Genomic DNA, 26,779 nt, shown 5'->3' with positions numbered 1-26,779 from the left:
TGACTCGAAGGGTCCTAGATAAGACCCTTATTCATCGTCTGGTGTCGTTTAAAGCTGCACTGAATCTGTCTTTTGGACCTTGAACCGTTTGGTTCCCAATGAATTCCATTATATGGAGAAAATCCTGGAATGTTTTCATCAAAAACCTTAATTTCTTTTCGACTGAAGAAAGAATGACATGGACATCTTGGATGACATGGGGGTGAATAAATTATCAGCAAAAGTGTTCTTAAAAGTGAACTACTCCTTTAAGGTAGTAGCCTAGTGAGAACAGGGTAAAAACTGCACTTTACATACATTTTACTTTAAAGTACATTTGAAATCATTATGTTTTAATAATCTTTTGTGGTGCTTTAAAGAAGTACACTTATTTTGATGTGTTGACTAACATAGTAAAGCACTTGATTATAACAATTTTAGCTGTAGTGTGCTTTTCAATATATTTTACAGTTAATATATTTTAAATGCACTAACTTTTAACTTCGTCTTCAAAAATGTAAAGGTAAAATCTATGTTTAAATACATGACATATATGTTTAAATATAAATTACATTAAAATAGATTTTAGTTCCATCAGTGCTGTGTATTCTGCTGTTCACTAATCATATTTAAAAGAAAATAAAAGTAATTATAAATTCACACACACACACACACACACACACACACACACACACACACACACACACACACACACACACACACACACACACACACACACACACACACACACACACACACATATATATATATATATATATATATATATAATGTGTGTATGTAATTTCAGTCCTACTTAAATGTCACAAAATCACTCTAAATGTCAATAACTGTATTTAATATAAATTTAAACTAATTTTTTTAATTAACTGCAATTAACATGCAATTAAGTGTCAGAGTGTTAAGAATATTAATTTAAAGTATGCTACAAGTGTATTTTTTTTCAAACAGAAGTGTTTAAAAGCGTGTGGATTATTATGGGTAATTTGTAGAAGTGAAGTTAATAATACGTCAAGGCCTCATTTGACAACAATATGACCTTACAAAAACATGGGGAACGAGGCTTAAGTGCAAATGAAGAAAAATGCATGAGCTCAAACACACACACACAGTGATGGAAGCCACGGCAGATGTGATGAAAGTGGTATAAATATAAAGAGGAAAAATACCTGGACAAAATATCGACACGAACGCTCCCTTTTCTGCAGCTGAAAACCCAAAGAAAACGAGTTGGTTAAGTATCAAGCAGAAAATGTGACACTCTCAAGGACTTTCACACCAAACACAAAGCAAATAATCACTAAATTCTGTTGCATAGTTGATGCAAATCTAATGCACATTTCTGTATTATTTAAAGTGCATTTTAAGTTTAAGGAATACAGAATCTGTGTACAAAGTGAATGTCCGTCCCCATTGTGAATTGCTCCATGGGAATCTATTTCTATTCTGGTCTATTTAAAGTGTCATTTGGTGTGAGAGAGGATTTGAAAGCACATCATTTACATAAATCACATCCTACTGAGCTCAGAGGAAAGGTTAATCCACTTTTGCATGTATGAGACAGATCCAAAAACTTTCAATGTGTCAGAAATGGCCAGCTCAAGAGTGTCGCACACTGTAAGACAAAAACAAAATCTGTAGAAAAATCTGTAGAGATGTTTACAGGAAAAACACTGAAAAATCAATATGAAAACATACTTCATATTCATATTAACATTGAACACTGAACCCTATTTTTACAGACTTTTGAGTGTTGAGCAGTTTATGGGCTGGTTTTGTTGGAGTTTAATCAGGCTGTACCGGTAGATGACCATCGTTGTCTTACTGGCTAAAGTCAACATCTTATTTTCATAATTTGACATTTTCATTTTGATGCATTCTATAAACATTATGCATTATAGATATAATGACATTAAATCTGACATATTAAATAATTTATAATAATATTAAAATGGTTTAATGTGAATATGAATATCCTTTTAAATGACCATAATAGTCATAATGATACAAAAAAAGATACAATTGATAATTTTCCTTAAATCTTCAGAACATTTTTAACAAATAAGTGTATTGCATGACAAAGATTGCACCAGTCATTTAATACGTATTTTGAGTAATTTTAAAATGAAAAACCCCATTTGATTATGCACTTCTCCATAAGCTTGCAGGGAGAGCCCGCCCACACTCTCTTCTGATTGGCTGAGATTTGTGGTTGTCGTGTTGTGTCTGGCGTGGAGAGACAAATCGCTTGTCATTAAAATCGTAACGCAACACTTTTTTTAATTATAAATAATTCTATCTTCAGCAAGCTCTAAAAGATAAAAATAAAAAAAATAAATGATCACCAATTGAATTACCTTTTATAATATTTTATTATATTTATAAATATTTATTTCACTAGATTATCAAAAATACATATTACTCTAAGATTCAAAAGTCTGGAGTCCTTTTTATTCATGCATTAAATTGATCAAAAGTGACAGTAAAGAAACAAAATATTTCAAATAAATGCTTTTCTTTTTAACTTTTATTAATCAAATAATCCTTATAAAAAGTATTTTTTTTTTTACAATTTACACAGAAATATGAAGCAGTACAACTGCTGGACAACACTTATAATAATCAGTTCCTTGGGCAGCCAATCAGGATATTAGAATGATTTCTGAAGGATCATGTGACTCTGAAGACTTTAGAGTAATGATAATAAAAATGCAGCTTTAAATGACATTTTTAAATATATTCACATAGAAAAGTCATTTAAAATTGTAATAATATTACATGTGAATATTTGATCAAATAAATTCACAGTTCAGTCAAAAATATTAACAGGTCTTACAGACCCCAAAGTTTTGAACGGTAGTGAATAAAAATAAATTAAAAAAAAGACACTGTCACCAATGAGAGCAAGACTCAAGCAAACCAAGCTCATTCCTAATCCCAACATTCCATGTTTTTACACTTAGACAGGGTAAATGGTTTTTAATCTGGTTTAAGGCGTCTTGAAGAACTGGGCCTTCAGTTTGACAGCTTCTGATTGTAGTTGTGATTGCGCACCAACTCGTCTCGCACGAGTAAAGAGCAGCGAGGCCTGAGATGAACGTGTGTGTGTGTCTGTTTGTAGTCCATGAATTATTGAGTCTCACAGAGGAAGAGCGAGGAATGGAAACAGATAAAAATAAATAGCAGGCAGGTTTGTCGTCCCATCTCTGCTGGTGCCCGAATGTTAATGCGGGATGATTCTGTGTGACGGCAGCCATCTTTAGCAGCACCTGTCTGAGATCACAGCTCTCCTGCAGATCAGCACATTACTTTCAGTCTTTAGCGAACCTCCTCTTCAGGTTCCCTACTCTGTAAAATATCTTGATCTTGCCTTTAGTGTTTCAAAGCTCTTTGGCTCGGCCCAAAGTCGCAAAATCAAGGGATTCTCGACTGACGGGTCTCAAAACATTTAGGCGCGGCGTTTCTGACAGTACGTCCGTGTCTTTGCAATCTGAAAAGCACATGAAAGTAATGGATACCTGCCTGCACTCTTCTCATATGATAACTACAGTCATCCAGTGATTGACATCCAGCTAGTATTTTGGAAATAAATATGGCAGGACAAACAAATAACGAGTCAAGGAGATGCGTGTCGCATGAAAAGGTCAAGTCAAATGCCTTGCAATAAGATTTTTGGCAGTTTCTTTCGCTAATTTAGTAGTTAAACAAACATTTGGCATGATTTCAATCGCTTACTGCAGAAATAGCAAGAGTAGTGTGTTAGTATGCTATTTTGAACATGGAGAACGATTATAAATGCATGTGTCATTTGAATCAGTGTTGTTATTGTTAACTCAAACTATGAAAATCATTTTGTAAATAATCTGAAATAAATACAAGATGAAAAAAAATTGCCTTGGTAACTAATTGAAGTGAAATAAATTGAAATGCTAAAATTACCAAATGCATTACATTGCTAAACTGAAACTGAAATAAAAAATAAGTTAACTAAATAAAAATAATAATAAACGATAATACAACTGACATAATCATATAACAAAATTACTAAAAACAAACTGAAATTCAAATGAAAACTGAAAATACAAAAACACCATATTTGTATATAAATAATACTAAAATGTCACTGATATCAACATTGAACAGTTTCAATAAATTGTAAAAAAAAGGTAAAAAAAGAAAATGAAGTATAAGTACTAAAATTACTAAAACTAAAACCAAAATAAAATAAATAAATGCTAAATAACAATATAAAAAAATGACAATCATACAACAAAAATGATCAAAACAAACTCAAATGAAAATTGAAAATATAAAAATAAAAGTTAATTCAAAATATAAATAAACACTACAATAATATATAAAAATACAAATTTAACACTGAATTCAACACTGAAAAGTATCAATACGAATAGATGCATGTAATTATGTAACTGCTAATGTTGCACATGTCCCTCACTTATGCGGATGGATTTTAGACGTAAAAAGACGTAATGCCAATAGATGGCTCACTAGATTGTGAAGAGAGCTGATATGTTTTAAATCAGTGATCTCTGTATTGAAGCATGTTGGTTGAGTCTGACGCTCAAACTCTGCATTCACAGCAGCTTAAATCAACCAGCTGTGAAATTCAAAGGCAGATTGGGTTTAAAATTACCGCTTAGATTAATTAGCATGAAGGCGCGGGGAGTGTGACGGCCTCCGTCAAAAGGTGTGAGTGTGACGCTCACTGATCACTGCTGCTGTGGAAAGTAAAGTGTGCAGAAATGTGGGTGGAAAGAAAGCGTGAATTTCGCAGACGATGCGTTAAAACAGGTGATTGTGTTCCACGGCTGGGCTTCCAAATCTGAAAATTACAATTTTAAAAGCCAAATTAATTAATTTTGAGCATTCCTGTAGCGCAGACACAACCTGCCGCTAGAAGCACCAAGGTCTTGGGTTTGATTCCATGAAGAAATGCATGGACTGACCAATGCATTTAGTGCAACCTAGTCATTTTGGATAAAAGTGTATGCAAACGCAAACAATTTAATTATATTTCGGTTATTTTGCAGAAAATAATGGCAATTCTGAGAATAGGGGCCTGGTCACTTCATGTGTTTTAAGCCCTATCATACACTTGTTTGTTTGAAGAGTACTGTATATTTGTATTTGAGTTGGTCTTTTGTAACTTGAGCACTTGCTTGCATAAAGGGCCTTCAAATAATATGATTAGGGTTGGCACATTTTAATTAATTTCATAGTTGCGAATGTTACAATTCCTAAATTTATCGCCATATATTTTATTTTCTCACTGAAACCAAAGTGGGATTGTTAATTTAGGACCCTGTGTAATATTAGTAGACACCTGCCCTCGCATATAATGTCTAAATAAATCGTCTTTGTTCACTGAGTGTCTGATCTAGACGTCAGCGTGTGACGACAAGCAAGTACGCAGGTCTGGAGAAAATAACGTCAAAGCGAACCTCTTTAACTCCACGGAAACTTTAATAACGGTGTGATTATTCATGCCGCATAATGTCCTCAGAGCGAATCCAGGCTCAGGATGGTGAAAGTTTTTCTTCACCCGAGTAAAACCTATTTTTAAACGGACGGCTGACTGCGAGGAGAAACACAGGGGATCATTCATCCTGACAAACACGGACATCATTAAAAAAAACACCCACTGCTCTCCTCCTTCTGCTCTCCATACGCTTTCACGCTTTATCTTGCTCACTTTTTCAGTCAATTTATTTTTTTCTTTATCTTCTGGTAAAGTAAAAAAAAAAAGTAATAATAACAATAAGTTATGATTAGCTTTTCCAAAGCATTGTCACGTCTAAGCTGGTCTAGACTACACTCTTAGAAGAAAAGGTTCTATATAGAACCTTAAAAGGTTCTATCAGCGCTACGTATTTGGAACCCCTAAAAGGTTCTATACACTCTTAAAAAAAGGGTTCCTCTGGGTTCTATATAGAACCCTGGGGTTCCATACTTGGCTAATAGAACCTTTTACCAAAAAAAATGGTTCTATATAGAACCATTTTGGAGTTCCATATATGAAGCGGGGGATGGAACCATTTCTGGTTCTAAATAGAACCATTTCTTCTAAGAGTGTATGTGTCACAACATTAAATGGAATCCGGATACATCAAGCTAGTTTGATTTTCAGCCTCAGGCGGCACGTCTAAGAACAGTTTGATGCATTTTGCATGTAAAATGCACAAACTCCACCAGCTCTAATCTGATTGGCTGGCTTTTACCCATTTTATTCAAGGTAAAGTTGTTTTATGTCGACCATGACGCAATATACAAGTTGAAGCCACGTTGAATTCAACGTACATTTCTGAATGAGAGAAAAGTACTGTATTTGACAATGCTTGTGAGATTTGGCATTGAGTCTTTGAAAGACATTCAAATGCACTTAATGGCAAGTTTTCAAGGATATTCTGCCAAATTAGCAGCACTTTGGCTGGATATGCTAGAGAACACCTGGATTTTCATTCAATTCTGAAAACGATTGATTAAAAGGGGCAATTGTATGCAATATTTGCTTAGTGCATTTTGTTATTAGCATAGAAACAAGCTAACATCACCATCAAGGTGTTGTGATGAGGTTTTTGTGGGCGGAGCCTACTTGGTGGCAGAAAATTATTCTTCTGCAGTGGCAGTCTAGAAACCACACAATGAAAGAATAAACAAGCTAATTTTGAGATTATATCTCACATTTTTGAGAAGAAGAATCAGAATTACGTATCTTCTTTCCTCAGACTTGCGAGTTTATGTCCTGTAATTGTGTTTCTTTTTTTCAGAATTGTATAAATTTGCAAATGCAAGTTATAAAGTCCAAGTCAGAACTGTGATATAAAAATGTTATTAAATATACATTATGTCCCCTATGAACTTCATATGTGAATATTATGTAGACCTATTGTTTACATCAAATGACTGCTTTAATAGTAGACTAATCGTCATCCATCATGCTGAGATTCATAAGCTAGCTATTTTAGCTTATAAAGTTTCAAATATGGATAATGTCCTTACACAGATGCATTGCTTCGATTCAGAAGGCCTTTATAACTCACTGGAGTCGTGTGGAGAACTTTTATGATGGATGGAAATGCTTGTTTGGGCTTCAAAATCTCATCCTCCATTCACTGCCATTATAAAGCTTGGAAAAGCCAAGACATTTTTTAATATATCTCCAATTCTATTCGTCTGAAAGAAGAAAGTCATAGACACCATATACGTCATGTAAAGATTGGATATGACCCACAAACGTTGAATCAGAAAAACAAAAACAAAAAAAAAACACATGGATTCTGATATTCTCAGATCAGTTTCTGGCCTCATTGATATGTGGGAATAAATCTGATATGTACCAGATACATGCATTTGCATCTCCCATGTAAGAAGACAGATCAGATTCCCCTGTCAATGTGAGTTTATACATCATTGGGAAAAGAGACAGTGGCGAATGACATCGAGTCAGTTGGACACCAACAGCCATCACATGACTCTTTTCAATGGCGCAATGAAGGACGAAGGCTCAACCCAGTGGATTTATGCTGAAGTTTTATCTTTTGCGCCTTTGGGGCAAGGAGACAGTGACCTTTAAATATAGTATGGACAGGAAAAAGCTTGTATTATCATTTCATCTGCGTCTATTGTAGAAGATCACGCCGTTTTAATTATTGTTCGGCCTAAGCTTTTACCTTGGGTAAAAATCACTTTGAAAAGAAGATGTAAGCTGGTCTTCAAAAAAAAAAAAAAAAAAAAATCGGATAGTCAATTGGGAATTGGGCATCTGCAATGTAAATGAAGCCTTAGAGTTTTGTATGTTTTCACTGTTTTACAAATAAGAGAACCAAAGTTGCTTCTTTCACTAATGAGAAGAACATGTCTGAGTGCACCTTTAAGTAGCTGTATAATAAGCGGGATAATGCAAGTCATAAATACGGACAGATTGATCAGGACTCCAACATGAAGCAGAGATTGTATTTATTGCTACTGCAAACTCGGTGCTCTTTTTCTTCTCACATAACAGAATAATTTTGACTTCATTGATTTTGAGATCAATATTTCATGCCCCTTTATTTTTTTATCTGGTAAGTAGCTGTGTAATAAGCTTTGCACCAGGGTCTCGATCACCCAGTCAGGGTTTATTTTTGTGATAATGTACTGACAAACTGCGCATCCATTACTATTCTGCCTTGTTTGTCCGTGAAATAATCAGTCCGGAATGGACATATGTTCCTCAAAGACTTCACACGTTTACACTCTTTTTTGCACAACCATTTTTTTTTTTTAGAAACCACCACTTTGTTGAACGCCAGTGTATTGTTGTCATCAATCATCAATTGCTATATGCCACATAAAAACAAAATAAAAAATGTATTGTTGTCCAGACTTTCTCTTTCTATATGTTAAATTTCATATGCTATGCCTACAATCAATAATTTGGACCAGAAAGACTAGTGTTCATGTTGAATCCAAATTAACGTTTCAAATGTAAACTGTATTATCGCACAGCTCTTTATATAAAGTTGTATATTATTTCCAACTTCATCCACATACATATAGTATACTCACGAGATATACATGTTTGCGCTATGGAGAGTGTCACAGGTTTTCTTTTTACAACGTGTTTTGCAGTGTTGAGATATGTAGGCAACCACAAGCATATATGTTGATTTCTTGAAAGCGTAATAGAAATAAATTTGACTTGACTTGACATTTGACTGATAAATGTTGAGTTTATTTGATATTTTACTGTTGTATGATACACACAGTACCTTGTTGAGGCTCCGGGCGGCGCTGTCTTTTCCCCCAGGGGTGAGATTTCGGAGCTGGATGTCCAGCAGGTCGATGAGGTGACCCATGGCCCGTACGGTGTATGTGATGTCCCCTGCATGCATGTGGCCCTTGGTCTGCTCGGAAAGCTCACGGGAGATTATGGCAGCAGGTTCACCAGCTCTGATCTACAACACACATGCAGACAACTCTCATCACACAAACTGGAGTGAATGTGTGTGGACACATTACCTGTCTTTACAACTCCAGCACAAAATGAATCTTTGGTCCAATAAAACATCGGTACCTAGTCAATCGATCTCTGAGATTTATTTTCATGATAATCGAATGTAAAGAGTTTTTTTCTCTAAAAACTGTAAATGGGGGCATACAATAAGTAAAATGAAATCACTAATACCACTAACAAGGCTCAAAATAGCCCCACACTAACACAGTAACATAATGAGGGTCCCTACATTGTCGAGACTGTTTTCCAAAGATGGCTCCTGCCTGTATACGCGAAGTGGACTGTCTTTATAAAGTATCTTCTTGTTAAACGGTCTGTAAATGTTCCCAATGCTTTGTTTTGCATGTAGGGACCATCATTATGTTACTGTGTTAGTGTGGGGCTAATTTGAGCCTTGTTAGTGGTATTAACTAGCTATTTTTATTTTTTATTACTCTATGCCCTATATACTAGCGTTATACGCTAAACAGTTTTTAGAGATAAAACTCTTTCCATTCGATTATCATGAAAATAAATCTAAGAGAACGGTCGACTAGGTACCAATGTGTTATTAGACCAAAGCTTCATTTTGCGCCGGAGTTGTCCTTTAAGCTGGCATACTGTAAGAGAATGTCTTTTACATAGGACAAATTGCACATATCGCCTTAAAAAAATAAAATCTTTTGATTTGAATGTTGTTGTTTTTTTATCTGGTTCATTTACATGAACCATCTGAATGAACTTGATCTACTAAAATGATAATGCTGCATGAAAATGCTTTCTGACAGTCAGCAAAACTGAAGGTGTTAGAATAGGTGTTAGTGTTCCTGTAGCTTAAACAGTAGAGCGTGACGATAAACAATACCAAGGTCATGGGTCACTTGATTCCCAGTAAATCCATGAGCGATACTATGTACCAAAGATACAGTGTACCATATAATTTTAGATAAAAGTTTCTCAGGGATGTAAACATCTAGGCTATAAGCTTAAAAAAATCTATTTACACTCAGTTTAACCATAAGGATATTGGGACGCAGTTTTAAGGATACAAAACCGCTAAGGCAAAATTATAAATAATAATAACAGTTATTAATCATAATTGGACTAATAATTGTTTTTTAATTATTGCGTGTGTGTTTCTTAAACCTTCTGGTTGATGACGTTGACCCATGTGGAGGTGCAGTTGCTGAGGTCGGGCCCCTGCTGGTCCCACAGTCCCTCGGGCCCCTGGCAGGCAAACATGGTCGTCCCTGAAAGAGAGAGAAATGAGCCATTTATGCCCATCTCTGTTGTGTGTTCATATCATGCTTTGTTATAGGAACACAAACACATGCATATTAACATTAAAAGAGTCCCGTCCTTCACCGCTTATCCAGGGATGACAAGAAACACTGTGATGAAACGTCTGTGATCATAAAAGAATGTGTAATTACTACTTCCTCTTATGGAGATAAAATCACTGCAGCGTGTGTGTGTGTGTGTGTGTGTGTTGTGTTCCCTAGAGTGCAGTGGTAAAGGTCAATTAATGCTCATGGAGGGAGACATCTCATTCTCAGCTCTAATTAGAAGGACAGAACGGGGGGAAAAAAATGTCATATTCTTCCACTCGGGTGACTCTATCGGCACTCAGGTGCGATTACTCACAGACACACACAGTCACACACTCCAGATGTTCTGCTGCTGCCAAACCCAACAAAAACACTGACAACAGAAATTTGATTAAAGACACTAATGCTCAATAAAGAAATACATGAATTATTAATATGATAACCATCTCTGCCAAAAAAGACAATTAGTCTACATATAGGGGAATATTTATTATAAAAGTAACATTGCATTCATATATTAATCCTTGTAAAAATAGCAAATTATTGTACATTTTATTATAACCTAGTTTACATTTATGCATTTACTTTAAGATTTGAGCAATAAAATTGTTTTACATTGCATTTTTTTTTGCTTTTATATTATTTTAATTGTATTTTTTTTAAGAATGCTTTTACATTTACATTTATTATGTTTGCTTGTAATTATATTACAATACATTTATGCATATACTTTTAAATGTATGCAATATACAGTGATTTATGCAAATTGTGTTACATAATTTTGTTTATATTTATTTTTTTCACATTTACATTTATGGATTTGCTTTTAAATTTACATGAATTTAGTAGAAGCTTTTATTAAGAGACTTACAAGAAAGGAACAAAAGCAAATCAAAATGTTTAACATAAAAGTGTTTCCTCTCACTTTCGATCAATTTAAATCATCCTTGCTGAATAAAAGTATTAATCTCACAAACTTTTGAACGGTAGTGCATATATTGTTGTTGTTGTTCTGGAAAGATCAATAAAATGCCAGTTTTTTTGTTGCAGTTGTTTTGATTAATGAGTTTAGGAAGATGTGATTGTGACACGTGTTACTCATTAAATGTCCAGAGGACAAATCCTCCAAGTGCAGCTCCAGTCTGGCACTTTGAAAACTTCAAGAACAGACAACTAATCATGAAGAAACTGCCAATCACCCGAAACCATGGAAACCAGACAGTCTGCAGTCGGGAAGACTGGAAATGTTTTGATGTGAGCAGAATGCAGCAAGAGAAATGAGGGGAAATATAATTTAGGGAAGGAAAACCAGAAGAAAACAGAGTGTCAGACAGAGGTGAAAGAAGATGACAAAAAGAAAGAGAACGAGAGAGAGTGAAGGGAGGATGTTTCTTGGCGAGCAGTGGCGTGTTTGATGCATGTGCTGCTTTTGTGTTATTTGTGCTCACGCTGTGTGTCTGCTGCACATCCAGAGATCAACTAATAACCACTGAGAAAAAAAGATAAAATCCTAACACATCCGGGTTACCAAAACAAGGTGTGAAACATATCAGTTTATTTGCTTTGTAAAAACTGGTCAAGGAGTCACTATATGATTGCTAGCATGTTCTTGGTTAAGGTGACCAGATTTCTTCAGAGGTCAAAATATTATTGAAATCTCACGTGTTATTATCTATGATGGTGCAGCGCCGGTCCTAGTTGAGGGAGAATGGGTTGGCGGTAGGGATGGGTACCGAAACCCGGTATTAAACGGGACCCGGTACTGAATTTTGAAAGACCGCTGTATCGATAAGCTCGGACGTTATCGGTTCGGCTGTCGGTACTGGAGAAAGTAAGTAAATACACGTAAGTTGGGCTATTATTTATTATTCCTATAAAGACGTTATTTTGAACATGTTTATATCGCCAGCCATTTCTATATATAAACTATATTTTAATTAAACCATTTGTCTGTGATGCAAATTTGCAATTCGCAGTTCAGAAGAGAGAGAGAGCGATCTCTCACGCAAAGCCACAGCACGCGCAACAAGACAGCCCTGCTTAATGAGTGACAATGAGGACAGAACTAAACATTCAACCTGGTTACACTTTAGATCTGGGATATTATTCTAATATATTTTGTATTTCGGCTTCCAAAGATTATAAAAAGAAGATATTTGAGATAAAACCGTTAAAAAACGAGATGATCTGTCCACCTTAACTTCCTTTAACGTTACTTCACAGCACTGCGGAGCGCTGTCAGTTTTCCTAAAACCCAAACGTAACCGTCAGAATCAGCACGATCGGCGATTGTTGCAAAATGCTGTCTTCTACTGTTGCAAGATAAAAAAAATGGCTATTAAAAACACAAAAACCTGCGCAAGAGACGCTGTTCACAAGGCGGTGCGCGCTCCGAAACGGACTGCAACGAGACAAGAAAAGTAGCCTATACTTGGGCTTTGTGTGTCCTTAACTATCAAATATACATACAAATGTCAAAATGACCAGCTCTGAGATTCACTTAAACACAGTTTATTCACTTAAACACAATTATGTCTTAAATGGACGTAAATAATAGGGAGAAAATGATGGTGCATCAGTCCCCATTAGATCTGCACTCGGTCTTAAAGGGGCAGCGGTCTAATAGCCTAAACCTGTTGACGATTCAGCCATTAATGCAAATCAAATAACAAAAGGCAGAGAAAATCACTCACAGCTTTTGAATGAGCAACTTTAGATTTAATAAGCATTATTCTATCTATGATAAACTATACAGTGCTATTTTTTATTTGATTACTATGTTTCTTTTCAGACAGAAACAATTACCTGAAAAGATATGTTAGTATATAATTTGTATCTTTGATTAATTGTATTCTTGTGTTTGTACTTGTTTTTTTTCTTATGTGTCCTTTTTGTATAAACAAAAAAAAGCCTGCACACTGCTGCATAACAAAAAAGATATTTTCTTCGTTTTGCTTTTTCTATTTTACATTTCAAAATATAAAGTTTAATTATGTTCTTAATTCTTAAAAAAAAAAAAAATAATTAAAAAAAAAAAAAAACCACCAAAAAGAACCGATAAGAATACCGTTAAAGTACCGGATCGATAAGCGGTATCGGTAAGAGTAGTAATACCGATAAAAACTTAACGATACCCATCCCTAGTTGGCGGGGGGATTGAGTCTAATATTTGGTGATGGTGTGGCGTAGCGAGCGATTTATAGCTTGAATTCTGATCAGGAACACCAAAAAAGTGCTTTTTTGTGAGAAAAACAATAAAAAAATCCTAAAAAAACGTACACAAATTACACTCCACAATTTTGGGTAGTAGTTGTACCTACTCTGTGTGAGTGAAGTCAGTAAGTTTTAGTCCATTATAATAATATTAACTAACATTTTCAGGAAAAAAAAAAACATTATTTCTGGGTCAAAATGACCTGAACACAACATAAGGGTTAAAAATAAATGCATAAATAAGGTACTGTGCTACTGTTGGTCCACTATTGTTGGTTGTTCTCATCATCAGTAATTCACTTTGCATAAAAGCATCTGCTAAATGATTAAATGTAAATGCATATCTATGAATTAAAAAAAACAGGGGACAATATTGACTGTTTTTGTGAAATAATAACAACAATTATCATTAATTATTACAATAGCTTGTTTTCATGTGACGTCACGCAACTGCGTTGCCATGGCGCGAAGCACAAATGGAGGGCAGGAAGTGATTTCTATATTTAGGAAGCACTTTAACACACTCAAAATGCCTATGTTTTGCGTCGTTTATGATTGCTCAAATCGATCAAAACCACGAGGAGTTTTTATCGTGTGACAAAAGTTGTTGTTCATAAGGGAGGAAAGTACAAGAAATTGACAGAAAAACACCGGGAAAATGCCTTATAAACCTACATCTGCGGTCGGGAGGAGCCGAATGGGAAAATGCCTGTGTGTGTGTGCGCAGTGATCACTTCGTCAACTGTGAGTTAATATTTATGTGGCTTATAATTACATTATTCAGGTGTTTAAATACACTTATGTGGCTGTTTGTGTAACATAGCAGTTTCCGAACTTTGTAAAGTCAAAGTATGTCTGTAAGACGAGTTAGTTGCTGATATACAGCCTCGATGGGAGGCAAATCTCTCAATTCAGTTGAAAATCGGTCCTCTTCATAACGTAAGGATCACGTCCAACATATGTTTCGGTTTTCTGTTTATACATTTCTCTTGTAATAGCGTCTAAAGTAGTACAGTACAGATTTTCCTCCATCTCGTCCATTGCGCTCTTCACTCCTTGCCCTCCATCTGCGTTCCGCGCGTCAATACAATCACGTGACTGCAAACCACCTATTGCAGGTCAAACAACCCCTAACAGTTTTAATGCAATTCACCAAAAACAACACTATATAATATATATAAATTGCAGAAAGCGGCAACCATTGCAAAAAGTAAACTATAACAAAATTTAGGATCAAACCAAAATTTTGACTGACAGTGTGAACATAGCCTAATTTGCATATTCATTGATGAGCGTATACTGCATTTAGTGCATTAAGCAAGGATGTAGTGTTACATTCAAGCTATTTAAGTCAAGAAAAAAAATAGAAACAGGATTGTTGCTAGGTGACTCCTTGAAAAGCAACTTACCGATGGTTCCAGGCGGGCACGGCTGCTTGGCAACCTGACCCTGTCGTGTTTTGGGCCAGGTGAGGGTGGAGTCGGTGATGGGGCTGCAGAACTCCACAGCGATATTTGGCAGGACAGAGGAAGGGACGGAGCGCATTGAGGCCTCTGGAAGAGGCTGGCGGTCTGACGTTGTGCTCCGTGTGACCGGCGCCGTTGTTGTCGTGCCGGGCGATTTGGTTGTGGTGGTGGTTGTGGTGGTGGTGGAAGTGGTCGTCATGGTGACGGTAACAGGGCGAGTTGTGGTGCGTGTTGCTGTTGTGTCCATTAAGACGTTTCCCAAGGAGGAAGATTCTGGAATCAGGAAAAAATTTGAGTGAGAACACCACAAGTACACCTTTTCTGTAATTATGATCAGAAATAATTATTTAATCAGTAAAAGTAGTACATTTTATCTAGCAGCAAACAGTTTAAATGAAAATCAAGAAAGTAGTGTCTCACAGATAGAAAACCAGACAGTTATATTCTGCCGCAGACATTTATTTGTACCAGATGGTGACATGTTTTAGTATAACATTAGAGACTGCAAAGAAACCTTCTCCAGAAGCATGATGGAGAAACTGATTTTGTCAGTATTATTAGGGGTTTAATGAATATTTTTGATATTCTTATTGTATAAGTGCAAGAAACTTATTAGTCTCATAGTTATTAGTATAATTATCAGGGTGTATCTGTGTTCTTTGTATGTTTGGTTAGGTTTGCACTAGTTTAGTTCAGTTCCCTGTGTTTTCACTGAGGGTGCGTAGCGTTTTCATGAAAACGATATGCTTAAAACTGATTCGTTTTTCCTATGAGTTTTCCGCGTACTGACGACATCATCAAAACGATCCCCATTCACACGGATCTGCGAAAACGACAAAAAATGCTGTATTCTGCTGCTTGGCCATTAGATGGCGATGAAACGCTTTAGACTGAACACACGTCTATGACATCATCATCTTCCGAGATTCGTGGTTTTGTTTACACAGAGACCGTTTTCGAAAATTCGCACTTTCAAACCCATTTTCACCCATAACGCTGGTGAAGTGTAAACGAAATGCCAAAACACACAAAAAGTCGTACGTTTTTAGTTGAAAACTGTGTCGTACAGCACCTTAGTAATCTTGGGTATTAATTGTTTGATTAATTTGCACACGTGTTTTTCATTTCATTGATTGGTTTGGTCTGTCTATTTAATTGTATGGCTAGTTCACCCAAAAATGAAAATTATCCCATAATTTACTCACCCTCAAGCCATAAGAACATATACTATATGACTTTCTTCTATTAGCCGAACACAACCCGAGTCACAGTGTTGTAGTACTCGAGACTCGGACTCGTCTCGGACTCGGTCTCGAGACCATATTTTAATGGTCTTGGTCTTGTCATGGACTCGTGTCCATTTGGACTCGGAATTGACTCGTACTCGAACATTTTTTTTTAGGACTCGGAATTATTCCCGAGTCCACTCGAGTTCAATTAAAAATATTTTTCATGATTATTAATGTATGTTAATAAAATATTTTCTTTAAATTGATTGACACGCCCAGTGATTGGTGATTTTCTAGTGCGCAACTGCGCATGACAAATTGTAATAAAATTACTTTTAACACCACCTACTATGTGGCCTTTTTACCCTAAACTGATCATATTTTTTAAACTCTAAGTAAATTCAGTAAAAAAAAATTAAAAAAAGGATTTCTCTAAGTAAATAAAAGTAAATTAGGTAATCAACCCTCACTGGTCTCGGTCTCGACTCGGACTCGACCGTCTCTGGTCTCGGACTCGACTCTCTATGGACTCGGTCTTGACTCGGACTGGACTCTCTCTGGTCTCGGTGTCGACTCAGACTTGAGTGAGGTGGTCTCGACTACAACACTGCCGAGTCATATTAAATAATATCCTGGTTAGTCCCAGCTTTGTAATGGCACTGAATAGTGCCCAATTTTTTGAAGCTCCAAGAAGTTCATTTATTCTTTCGTTTGTTCATTCATTCATCCATCATAAAAGTAATCAAACGACTCTAGTAGCTTAATAAATGACTTCTGAAGAAAAGCAATTAATTTTTGTACGAATAATATCCATATTTAAATCTTTATGAAATATAATCACTGGTTCCAGCACCGGCTGTATGCGTGTTCAAGAGAGAGACGAGTTCGGACCCTGAAGTATGATGTAGGATGTTGCTCCTCTTCTTTTATCTCAAAATCCTCCGCTATTTTGTTGATAATGTCTCATTTTAGACTTCTAATTTGTCTTAACCCAATGGAGTTGTATGGATAACTTTTATGATGGATGAAGGCGCTTTTCAGAGCTTCAAAAACTCAGGCATTATTCAACGCCATTACAAAGATGGGAAGAGCCAGCTTTAAGCCTGGCTCACACTACAGGAGTTTTAAAATTCTAACAGATTTAGAAATCTGGTTGCAGCTCACACTTAAAGAGAATCTTTGCAGATTTTCTTCCCTCAAATCTTAAAGGGGGGGTTGACTGCGATTTCACTTTTTTCATTTTAAATAGTGTGTAATGTTGCTGTTGGTGCATGAACAGTATCTGCAAAGTTGCAGCGCTGAAAGTTTAGTGTAAGCAGAGATATCGTCTTTTAAAAATCAGGAATTGGCAACAAAAACGACTCGATTGGGATTACAGCTGGGTTAAGGTACGTCACTAACCCACACATTTGCATCAACCCCTCCCTCCGAATATGCAGAAAATGGCATGCATATATTTCTGAGGCACGTCGACTCGTCGAGTGTGTTGTTCACGCAGCTGTCAGGTCTTCTGTGTTTCGGGCTTCCCATGGACGCTATACTTCCTCAACAATGGATACAATTTATGTTTGATTATGTTCCTGAAAATGACGATCGTAATCTAGCTCTCAGTGCTGCGCATTTTACGGAAGACAGCTTCCAGAATCTCCACAAATTCAGCTCCAGATTCAACAAGAAACTAAAACATGAAGCAGTTCCGACTTTAAAACAAGAGGCAGCAGTGTTGGGCCACAACCTGTAAGTAGGCTAAGACTTCATCATTTTAAATGTATTTGCATGTAATATAATTCCAGACGTAACGCTAGCCTTGTGTTTTATTTTTTTTCAAATGCCAGCGCTGGCTTTATTATAGCCACTACTAGTTAGCCTATGCTATTTTGTGTCCACGACAAACTCGTACAAACATTATGGAACTTAATTTTCTATAAGTACTAATGTTTTAAATGTATTTTTCATGTATATATGCTTTATGACGTTATTTTCGATTTGATCAAGAATGTAAACATGCCAACGCTGTTTGAGTATGACATTAGTAGCCAGTCAGTTGCTATTGTTGCCAGTCAGATGCTATTGTGTAAAACAAACGTGCAAAAAGTTAAAAAAATGTAGCAAATTATCATTCAGAAACGTTTATTAAGAGCCGTGTGTGGTGAGGTTCTGTTTGACTCTCTTTATCGCGGGTTTCTCGGTCTGATTCTGCCTCAAACTGATACTGCAGTTCGACACATATTTACATTCTGGACCGGAGCTTACGTTCCGCCCGTAAAGGTAAAGGGCGTTAACCTTCCGGACAACGTAAGCAACAGTTTAGCCAATCACAACACACCGGGCCAAACTAACCAATCTGAGCCCACAACGTGTTTCTGAGGGAGTGTTTTCATAGAATCAGGAAGTCAACCGGTCGTTCAGGGGACAGATGAGAGCGCGGCTGACAATAAAGCTGAAGTTTATGAAAAATAAGACTTTTAAAAAAAGAAAAACCACGAATACATGTTATATTGCACCCCATAAATACAATTATGCAAAGAAAAAAAGCAGTCAACCCCCCCTTTAAACATGCTCACACTACAAGATTTGAAAATCGCGGTACATCACACACTACACAATGTTATTAAGATTATTGTGCCAGAGAAAGTGGCTCACGTGATCTCACGTAGCAGATTGGAAGCAGAAAAGCGGATGTAAACAAAAAAGCTGTCCCTCATATCAAGTCATATTCGTGAAAAGGTTGCCGTGACCAAGGAAAGAGAACTTTTTTTAATCATCCTTTTAACATTTAAGGTTAGGCTATTTCTAATGAATGGTGTCAGCTCTGGTCAGTACAATGAAAAAATGCTATTGATCTCAATGAAGTGAAGCATCAGTTTCGCGTTGCCCATGCACCGCAATGCTGCTGAGCCTTGTAAAGTGGAGATCAAAGTTAAAATGAAATATTAAAATAAATAACAGCTTGTTTCATTACATCTATATTTGAAAAAAAATCAGATTTTTTTTACATTTCCGTTGAATGAACAGTTTAATGACTCACTCAAAGACAGTACCTTAATGTAAAACAATGTAAAACAATGTAACTGGACTGAGCGACAGCCTGTCTAACACGCAGAGACGAGCAATGCCAAGTGGTAAAATATCAGCAGGAAGCCTTTAAAGTGAGATTCGAGGATAGAAACTAACTGTTATATTATAATGGCATAAAAAGCATATTGTCAGGTTTATGTTCTGTTATTATATTACTGTATATGGACCGTTATTTTGACATTGTATCTTCTGTTTACTCAACTTCAATGCGCTATTTAGTTTCGGTTTTTATTACGGGACATATACTTGTCTTCGTGCCTGCTGACCACAGCACAACACTTATTTATTTAGCAGTAAATAAATAAATGAAGATAATACTGCATATCGCGCTGTTGAGTCACTCAAAATTACAACAGTGGACATTCCTTCACCACAACAGCCTGTTTCTTATGGCTAGACAGTACTGACGTTAATCACAATCTTGCTCATCCCGATAAATATCAAACATGTTTGATATGATCGGAGCGAGCCCGATTTGTGTGAGAGCAGATCGATCGGAACCAATCGAGGTAATCAACAAGATTTTTTCTTCGATTCTCGTGAGGGGAAAATCGGCCATAAATCGGCCTAAAACTCCTTTGTAGTGTGATCCAGGCTTTATTCAATATAACTCTGATTGTGTTCAGCTGAAAGAAGAAAGTCATATACACCTAGGATGGCTTGAGGGTGAGTCAACTATAGTTATAAACAAACTATTTTTGGGTGAACTATTCCTTTAAACTCTGTTTTATTCAGTTCAGTTCTCATTGCGTTACACCTTGTTGTTTTGTTCTTGTTTGATAGTATTTTGTTTCTAGTTCTTTCTACATAAACCTTTAAACGGCTGCAAATAGATCCTTTTTTCACTTTGCTATCGGCTATTTGCTACCGATTGCTATCCGTTGAGACAATTATTATTAGAGGTTCAAGCGCAAAAAATATGATCTCACTTCCTAATACTATTATACCAGACATGTTGCTATGGTAACCATATACCTTCCAATCTACATTTGTGAAAGAAATAAACAACCACAAATGTCTATAGTAACAACAACCCACAATTTACTTCTGTACAATATGGAGAAACATCCACATTGTGAGTTATTTAAGAATCACTGAGATACTATAATTTTTTGCTTCCATATACAGTATATATATATATATATATATATATATATATATATATATATATATATATATATATTATCTTTTTCTTTTAGTTTGAAGTAACATTAGTGTTTTATGGTGTTTTAGTGTTATTTTAAAATAATTATCATATATAAATATTAAAAATATGAATAAATTTTGAGATTTATTTAATTTCATGATAACATCACTACACAAACTGTTTTCATTCCAGTAATTGCTCATCCATAAATCCAGATTCCGGAAACATAATTGGTTTATATAATTGGTTTGCAATTATCAAATATGAAAGCAAGAAAGTAATCATAAATAAATACATTTTGATTTTTACAAAGTCGAGCTGCCTCACAATCAATAAAATTAAAAACTGTATTCAACTGCAAAAAGTTGCAACTAGATTACATACATATACCCCATGCACCCATGACAGGCTCAATATATCTGTATATTTCCACACGCATGCAGTCAGTAAACAGACAGAATGATCTGCCGATGCAACTGCTGTCAGTCCTCCAAACACAAATAAAGGGCTAAAATGATCTGACTGGGCTGTGGGAGTCTGTGGTATACAGAGCCTCCAAGGGAGATAATGTGCTAATAAACCCAGAAACGAGAGAGGGAGAGAGAGAGGGGAGGACAAAGCAATAAGCAAACCGAAGAGACACTGGAGAAATTATGAGGAAGGCCCACGACCCAGGAAATAACAGACACACACGCACGTTCTTGTTCTGCAGGGCAATGTGAACCTAATGGCTCTGTGTTTGTGTGGGCAGAACATCTACTATGATCTATAATTGTTTACATTAGATAATTACATTTCCTGCCGTTTTCAAGAACTGACCGCGTATAGCCACCAGCACTAGAGTGAACTTTACTGGTAATATAGTCTGCAGTCAGACTTTTGACTATTGGCAATTGACAATTCTGGCAAAGAACTGCCCATTTAGACAGGGAGACACTGCCTGCCCTACACGTAAAACCACAGCTTGGAATCAGTTTAACGCAGCATTTAGAGGCCAAAAAAACTGACATCAATGGTCCCATATTAATAGGCATGAAAAAACAAATTCACCGCCAGCCACAGCTTGGGATACTCCAATCGATCGGTATTGCCCCTATAATCACATTCTATGACTCGATCGGTAGTCAGTCAATTTGGTCGACGTCATGAACTGATCCAAATTTGATGCTGCAACACCGTAAAACGCTGCTGATGAGCATTAGGGGTGTAATAATACACAAAACTGACGGTTTGGTTTTCCCATGGTTTTGACGTCTCGGTTCGGTTCGGTTTAGAAAGCTAAAATGGCTTTTTTTTTTTTTTTTTAACAGTGGTTTAATGAAAAAAGGGTCTTTGTCTTTAAATTAATTCAATTACAATTAAACATTTCACAAGGATTTAAAAAAAAATAAAAAATCTCCTAATGCTGTAAACTATATAGGGAGCCGCAGGGCCGGCCCGAGGCATAAGCGAACTAAGCGGCTGCTTGGGGCCCCCTGGCCACCAGGGGGCCCCCTAATCGAGGTTATTTTTTATTTTTATTTTTTTAGATGACTTAAACAAGTGACATAAATCAATTAATGAATGAATATGACTGAATGAATAGTTCAAGACAACAAAATTCTGATTTAATGGTCAATATACCTGCCTACAAGTTACAACTGCTGCTCTGTCTGCCAGCGTTTAAGTCATACGCATAATCTTCTAGACACCTCGCGCGTGCATAGACAATTCGTGCGCAACTGCGCCTAGTCACGGTATCGGTTTAAGTTGGAGAAAATAGCCCGCAGGAGAACTTATCCTTCAAGGTGTAAGGGTAGCAGTTTGAATAAATAATAAACATAGCAGTTTGAACTCTTCTCCACTTTATTATACCACACATCAGATCTCCAAACACCCGCGACACTCCAGTAGCCTAGCAAGTGCGCACGACCCATCTACGGCAAGCCCCGAGGGGAAAAATACATTGCATACACACATACAACGAGCGCCAGAACATCATAACCGGTATTATAGTAACAGACTGTGTTGATTATGTCATGTACTATATAACAAAGTCTGTTACAATAATAATAATAACAATAATAAATATTTTGAGGATAGTTACTCTGTATTGAGACAGTTGAGAAATAGGCTAGTAATATTTTTAGTTTTCAACAATAGCTGAGACCCAGAAAGTTTTTTTTTTTAATTTAGTTTTTTTTCATGTCATCACATTGTTTAGAGCATAATAAACAAATGGTAAAAAAAAAAAAAACCTTTTTGAAAAATTATATTTTATTCATATGTAATACTTTGTCCTCTGTAGTGGACACCAGGACTCAGTTGTTAAAATTAAATGACATACAATGTGTAGGCAAAAACAATGGGATTTTTTTTCCAATCACCAATACATTTTGGGGTTTCAGGATTTTTTTGAACTAAAATTTGTATAAAGATGATTATCAACTATGTTATGAAAGATATAATGGAATTAATTGATACACCAATTTACTTTATGCAATATATGGGTAAAATTGGCATAAATTAATATTCCCATTCAATGCAAAGTATCTATACACTGTATCTAATTTGCACATTAATGTGTTCTTGGAGCAACATTTAATGAGGAAAGAAGTGTAATCATTGGCGTAATAATAAGCAACATTTTAATAATAATATCTAATATGTCATAAGAATATTGACGTATAATTTATTTACATATTCACTTGTTATGTCTCCCAGAATGCCTGATAAACATGATTTATGTCCTGATGTTCTCTACAGTGGACATGAATGAAATCAATGCCCTGTAACGGAAAGTCATTTTTTTCATTTGAAACCCAATAACATTTTCATGAGATGTTGGTTGATGAAATACAATTTGAAAAGTAGTTAGATTTAAATTATAATTACAATATATTACCATATTTCAATAAGAGTGCTACATTTGATCACTAAATTAATGTTAGACATTTTTAAAGACCAAGGAGAAGTTGTTTTCATGGTGAAACCTCCAAACATTTGGTATCTCTGTATTGCCCTGAATGTGCTCTTTACAGGACATCCAGAAAAAAAAATGTGACATGCATGGTGTCAGAGAAATACACTAAAATAGAATGTCCACTACAGTGGACAAAAGTCTATTCCTGGGTCCCAGGAGGATAGGCCAAAGTATCATTGCTCTACGTTTCTAATTTCTCAGTTTTGTCATAATTTTAGCAAATAATTTATTGTATATGTTTTGAGACAGTTTTAAGACTGTTTTCAAACTTTTTTATTTAAGTAGGCATCTATTTTTTTATTAATACATAACCTCAGTGTATTCATTTATAATGTATCATTTTTGCGTGACATTTATGTCAATAATCGTCAAACACAGGCGACTCCGCGTCGTGGGAGGGGCCCCCAAATCAAATTCTGCTTAGGGCCCCCAAAAGGCTCGGGCCGGCGCTGGGGAGCCGCACATTGCTATAACATTAAAGGTTGTAGCCTAGACCTTTAACCTAAATTCAGATGCTATTTCTTTTTTAGATATAATAATCAACACACAACACATTATATGAAAACATGTAAACTGAACATAAGGCAGTTTTTGCGTTAACTTGTGTTTTTACTCTAATTTGTTATTGAAATATAATAATTTACACAGTTGTCATTTTCATGAAAGATATTTTAAACATACATTAAATAATCAAGATATCATTAACAGGTTAAGTAAAATATAACATATAGGCTAACATAGTGCATTTATTTAGTGCAAGAGTTCATTATAGGAACCAAAGTTGTGGACACTGAATCACTTGCCTGTTGAGCTAAGCTAAATAACGTAATGCTATGCTGTTTTATTGACGTCTTTGCGCGGCTGAAACACTGATTGAGCGATTACACGAGTTATGATGCCTTTCAGTAAGTATACTGTATCTTTCAACATACCTTCAGGTGTATCTTCTGTAACTGAGGAAGAGATGGTCGCATGTACTCGCGCGCCGCACTGCCGCTTGAAATGAGGAGCCTAATAGACCATTTCACAAGATGTAAACAACACTGGTCCAGAAGCACTTCCTGTTTCAGTTTTTTAACACTACATAAGAGCTGGGATAAAATACAACCAACAGAACATATAAAACTGAATCAGAAAGTTAAACAAACATCTTTACGATGTTTTCTTTACATGTGAAATAAAGAAAACAGTTACAAACTGAAACAGGAAGTGTTTCTGGACCAGTGTTGTTTACATCTTGTGAAATGGTCTATAGGCCTACAGCGATCTGTCACGCCACATCAAAGAGCGCCAAAACGCCATTTATTGTTTGAATTTCGTGATCAAATTAACAGAATTTGAAAGATTACACCTTGCTTATTATCGAAAGTAACAAAACACAGAGCTTGTTATTTTGTGTTAATGGTGGTTAGGCTACAAAACTGAATTCGTTGTGTACTGTTTACATAAGACATGAGGTCCATTGAGCCGGGCTGGGCGGGGGCGGGGCCGGGGTAGCAGGGGGCGAGGCGAGGCGTGTTCAGGACACAATGACAGTATCGCAATTCGAATCGTGAGTTCACTATCGCAGTTTGTCCGTTCGGTTCGAAAATCGTTACACCCCTAATGCGCATGTATACAGTATATCGATGAGGCTTTTGTGAATCTTTTGTTTCTAACCTGTGATTCGGAGCTTGTAGCATGATATGTAGCATTATTATGTAGCATGATATCAGCTTTGTGGCATCATCATAATGTTTAGAAATGTCAATGGTTCACTGGTAGGGGCTATTAACCAAATGAACCAGTGTCTATGTGGTTTCGACCTAACATTTTTGTTGACACATTTGAAGAAAAAAAGGAAGAATTATAATTAATAGTCTCTTTTTGGCTTGATTAACAAAGCTCTCGATAAAAAAATAAAAAAAAAAAACACAAAAAAAAACAAGAATAATTTAATAACAACAATTGCATAAAATAACATACAGTATTGTACAAACACTTATTTTTTTACGGTATTACATTATGTGTTACATTATGTTGCTGTTTGAGCATAAACAATTTCTGCAAAGTTACAACGCTTAAAGTTCATGCAAAGGCAGATGGTTTGTTTTAATGACATTGCTTTTTAAGGACTAAACAAACTAAATTCCGACTAAATAATAATTAATTAAAGAAAGACCAAATCATGGCCCATGAAGACATAACTCACTACTAAGCGCTTCAAATAAAACATTGAAATAAATGAATGAATAAATGAATCTACAAAAAATATATAATATTCACACATATAATCATGTATAAACAGTGCTTTCCTGTAAATGGTTTTTAATAGTTTTAATAATAGTTAGTCATAGTGTTATTTTTCATGATGCAACAATAATGGAGCAAACTATACCATGTTTGAAAAACATGCATGGGCTGATTCAAGTTTTGTGTGCAGTGGCCATCACGTTCTATTCAATAGATCAGATTTATATTTTAGCAGTTAATACCTACACATTTAGGTTTATCTCAACCCATACATTCATGTTGATAATTGTTCGAGTGTCTGATAGCATGAAAAGCAAATCTACATGTAAAAATTCAGTCCAGAGTTTTATAATGTTCTCAAATATCAACACACTATACTTCATATTGTTTATTCGTTTTAAAAACCCTGCACTCGCCCACTGTTATGAGCAATTAAAAGTTCAGCATCACCTGCTGCATGAGTTAATTCTGTCTTAAAACTTTAATAAGTTGTGCCCAGAGGGCTGCTGTTCTTCAAAAAGAGCAAATTAACCTGATTATTAATTTTTCTTTCTATTTTTGGCCATTGCTATAAAGATAAGGATCGTGATGACAGTGAGAAGAGAAGCTAATGGGATCAGCTAATGTCACACACTGTCCGTCAGCCCACATCGCTGATTCGTTTTAAACTAAATCCACACAAACATTATGCATATCTCATATCTGTTTTTATCTGACTAAATAGAATCTGTTAGTTAACACACTTCTGCATTGCAATGAGTATGTAGAATGACGCCTTTTAACGACAACAAAAATGTTAATAAGAATAGAAAAATATACAATTTATATAATAAGGATATATTAATACATAATAATAAAAATAAAATAAATTAAGAAAAAAAAAACATTAAACGCCTTTGTTATAACCTACCATATGGCAACAACCACACATACAAACACATTGATCTTGTGACTCCATAATAAGCATCCGCAGCTTGTGAATCAATGACAGCCACGAGCGCAGCTTCCAGCATCTCTGCATCATTAAACACGATCGCACAGAGACGCATCATCAGGCACTGTGGGTGGAAAACGCTTACTCCAGCATCTCAACATAAACTCTCCCTCCACACACTCACACACACACACACAC

The 26,779-nt window shown here is 35.8% G+C and overlaps 1 protein-coding gene across 25 annotated transcripts in view; it reads right to left on the bottom strand.

Annotated features, from left to right (window-relative positions):
• Positions 1–26,779, bottom strand: part of LOC120477782 (adhesion G protein-coupled receptor L3) — a 375,074-nt gene that overhangs the window by 89,169 nt on the left and 259,126 nt on the right. For 23 of the 25 annotated variants that reach the window (XM_039669601.2, XM_089125499.1, XM_089125755.1 and 20 more), the window contains 4 exons: positions 14,943–15,272; positions 10,139–10,242; positions 8,769–8,954; positions 1,167–1,205 (listed from right to left, as the gene is read on the bottom strand). In XM_039669601.2, the coding sequence (XP_039525535.2) occupies positions 1,167–1,205; positions 8,769–8,954; positions 10,139–10,242; positions 14,943–15,272 (659 nt within the window). The remainder of the gene's footprint in view (positions 1–1,166; positions 1,206–8,768; positions 8,955–10,138; positions 10,243–14,942; positions 15,273–26,779) is intronic. The other 2 variants (XM_089125575.1, XM_039669620.2) reach the window with 1 other exon arrangement.

Source organism: Pimephales promelas, chromosome 1 (assembly GCF_988280905.1).
Source record: "Pimephales promelas chromosome 1, fPimPro1.hap1.1, whole genome shotgun sequence".
NCBI lineage: Eukaryota > Metazoa > Chordata > Actinopteri > Cypriniformes > Leuciscidae > Pimephales > Pimephales promelas.
The sequence above is the reverse complement of the archived record's forward strand: the minus strand, read 5'-3'. Positions and strand labels throughout refer to the sequence as shown.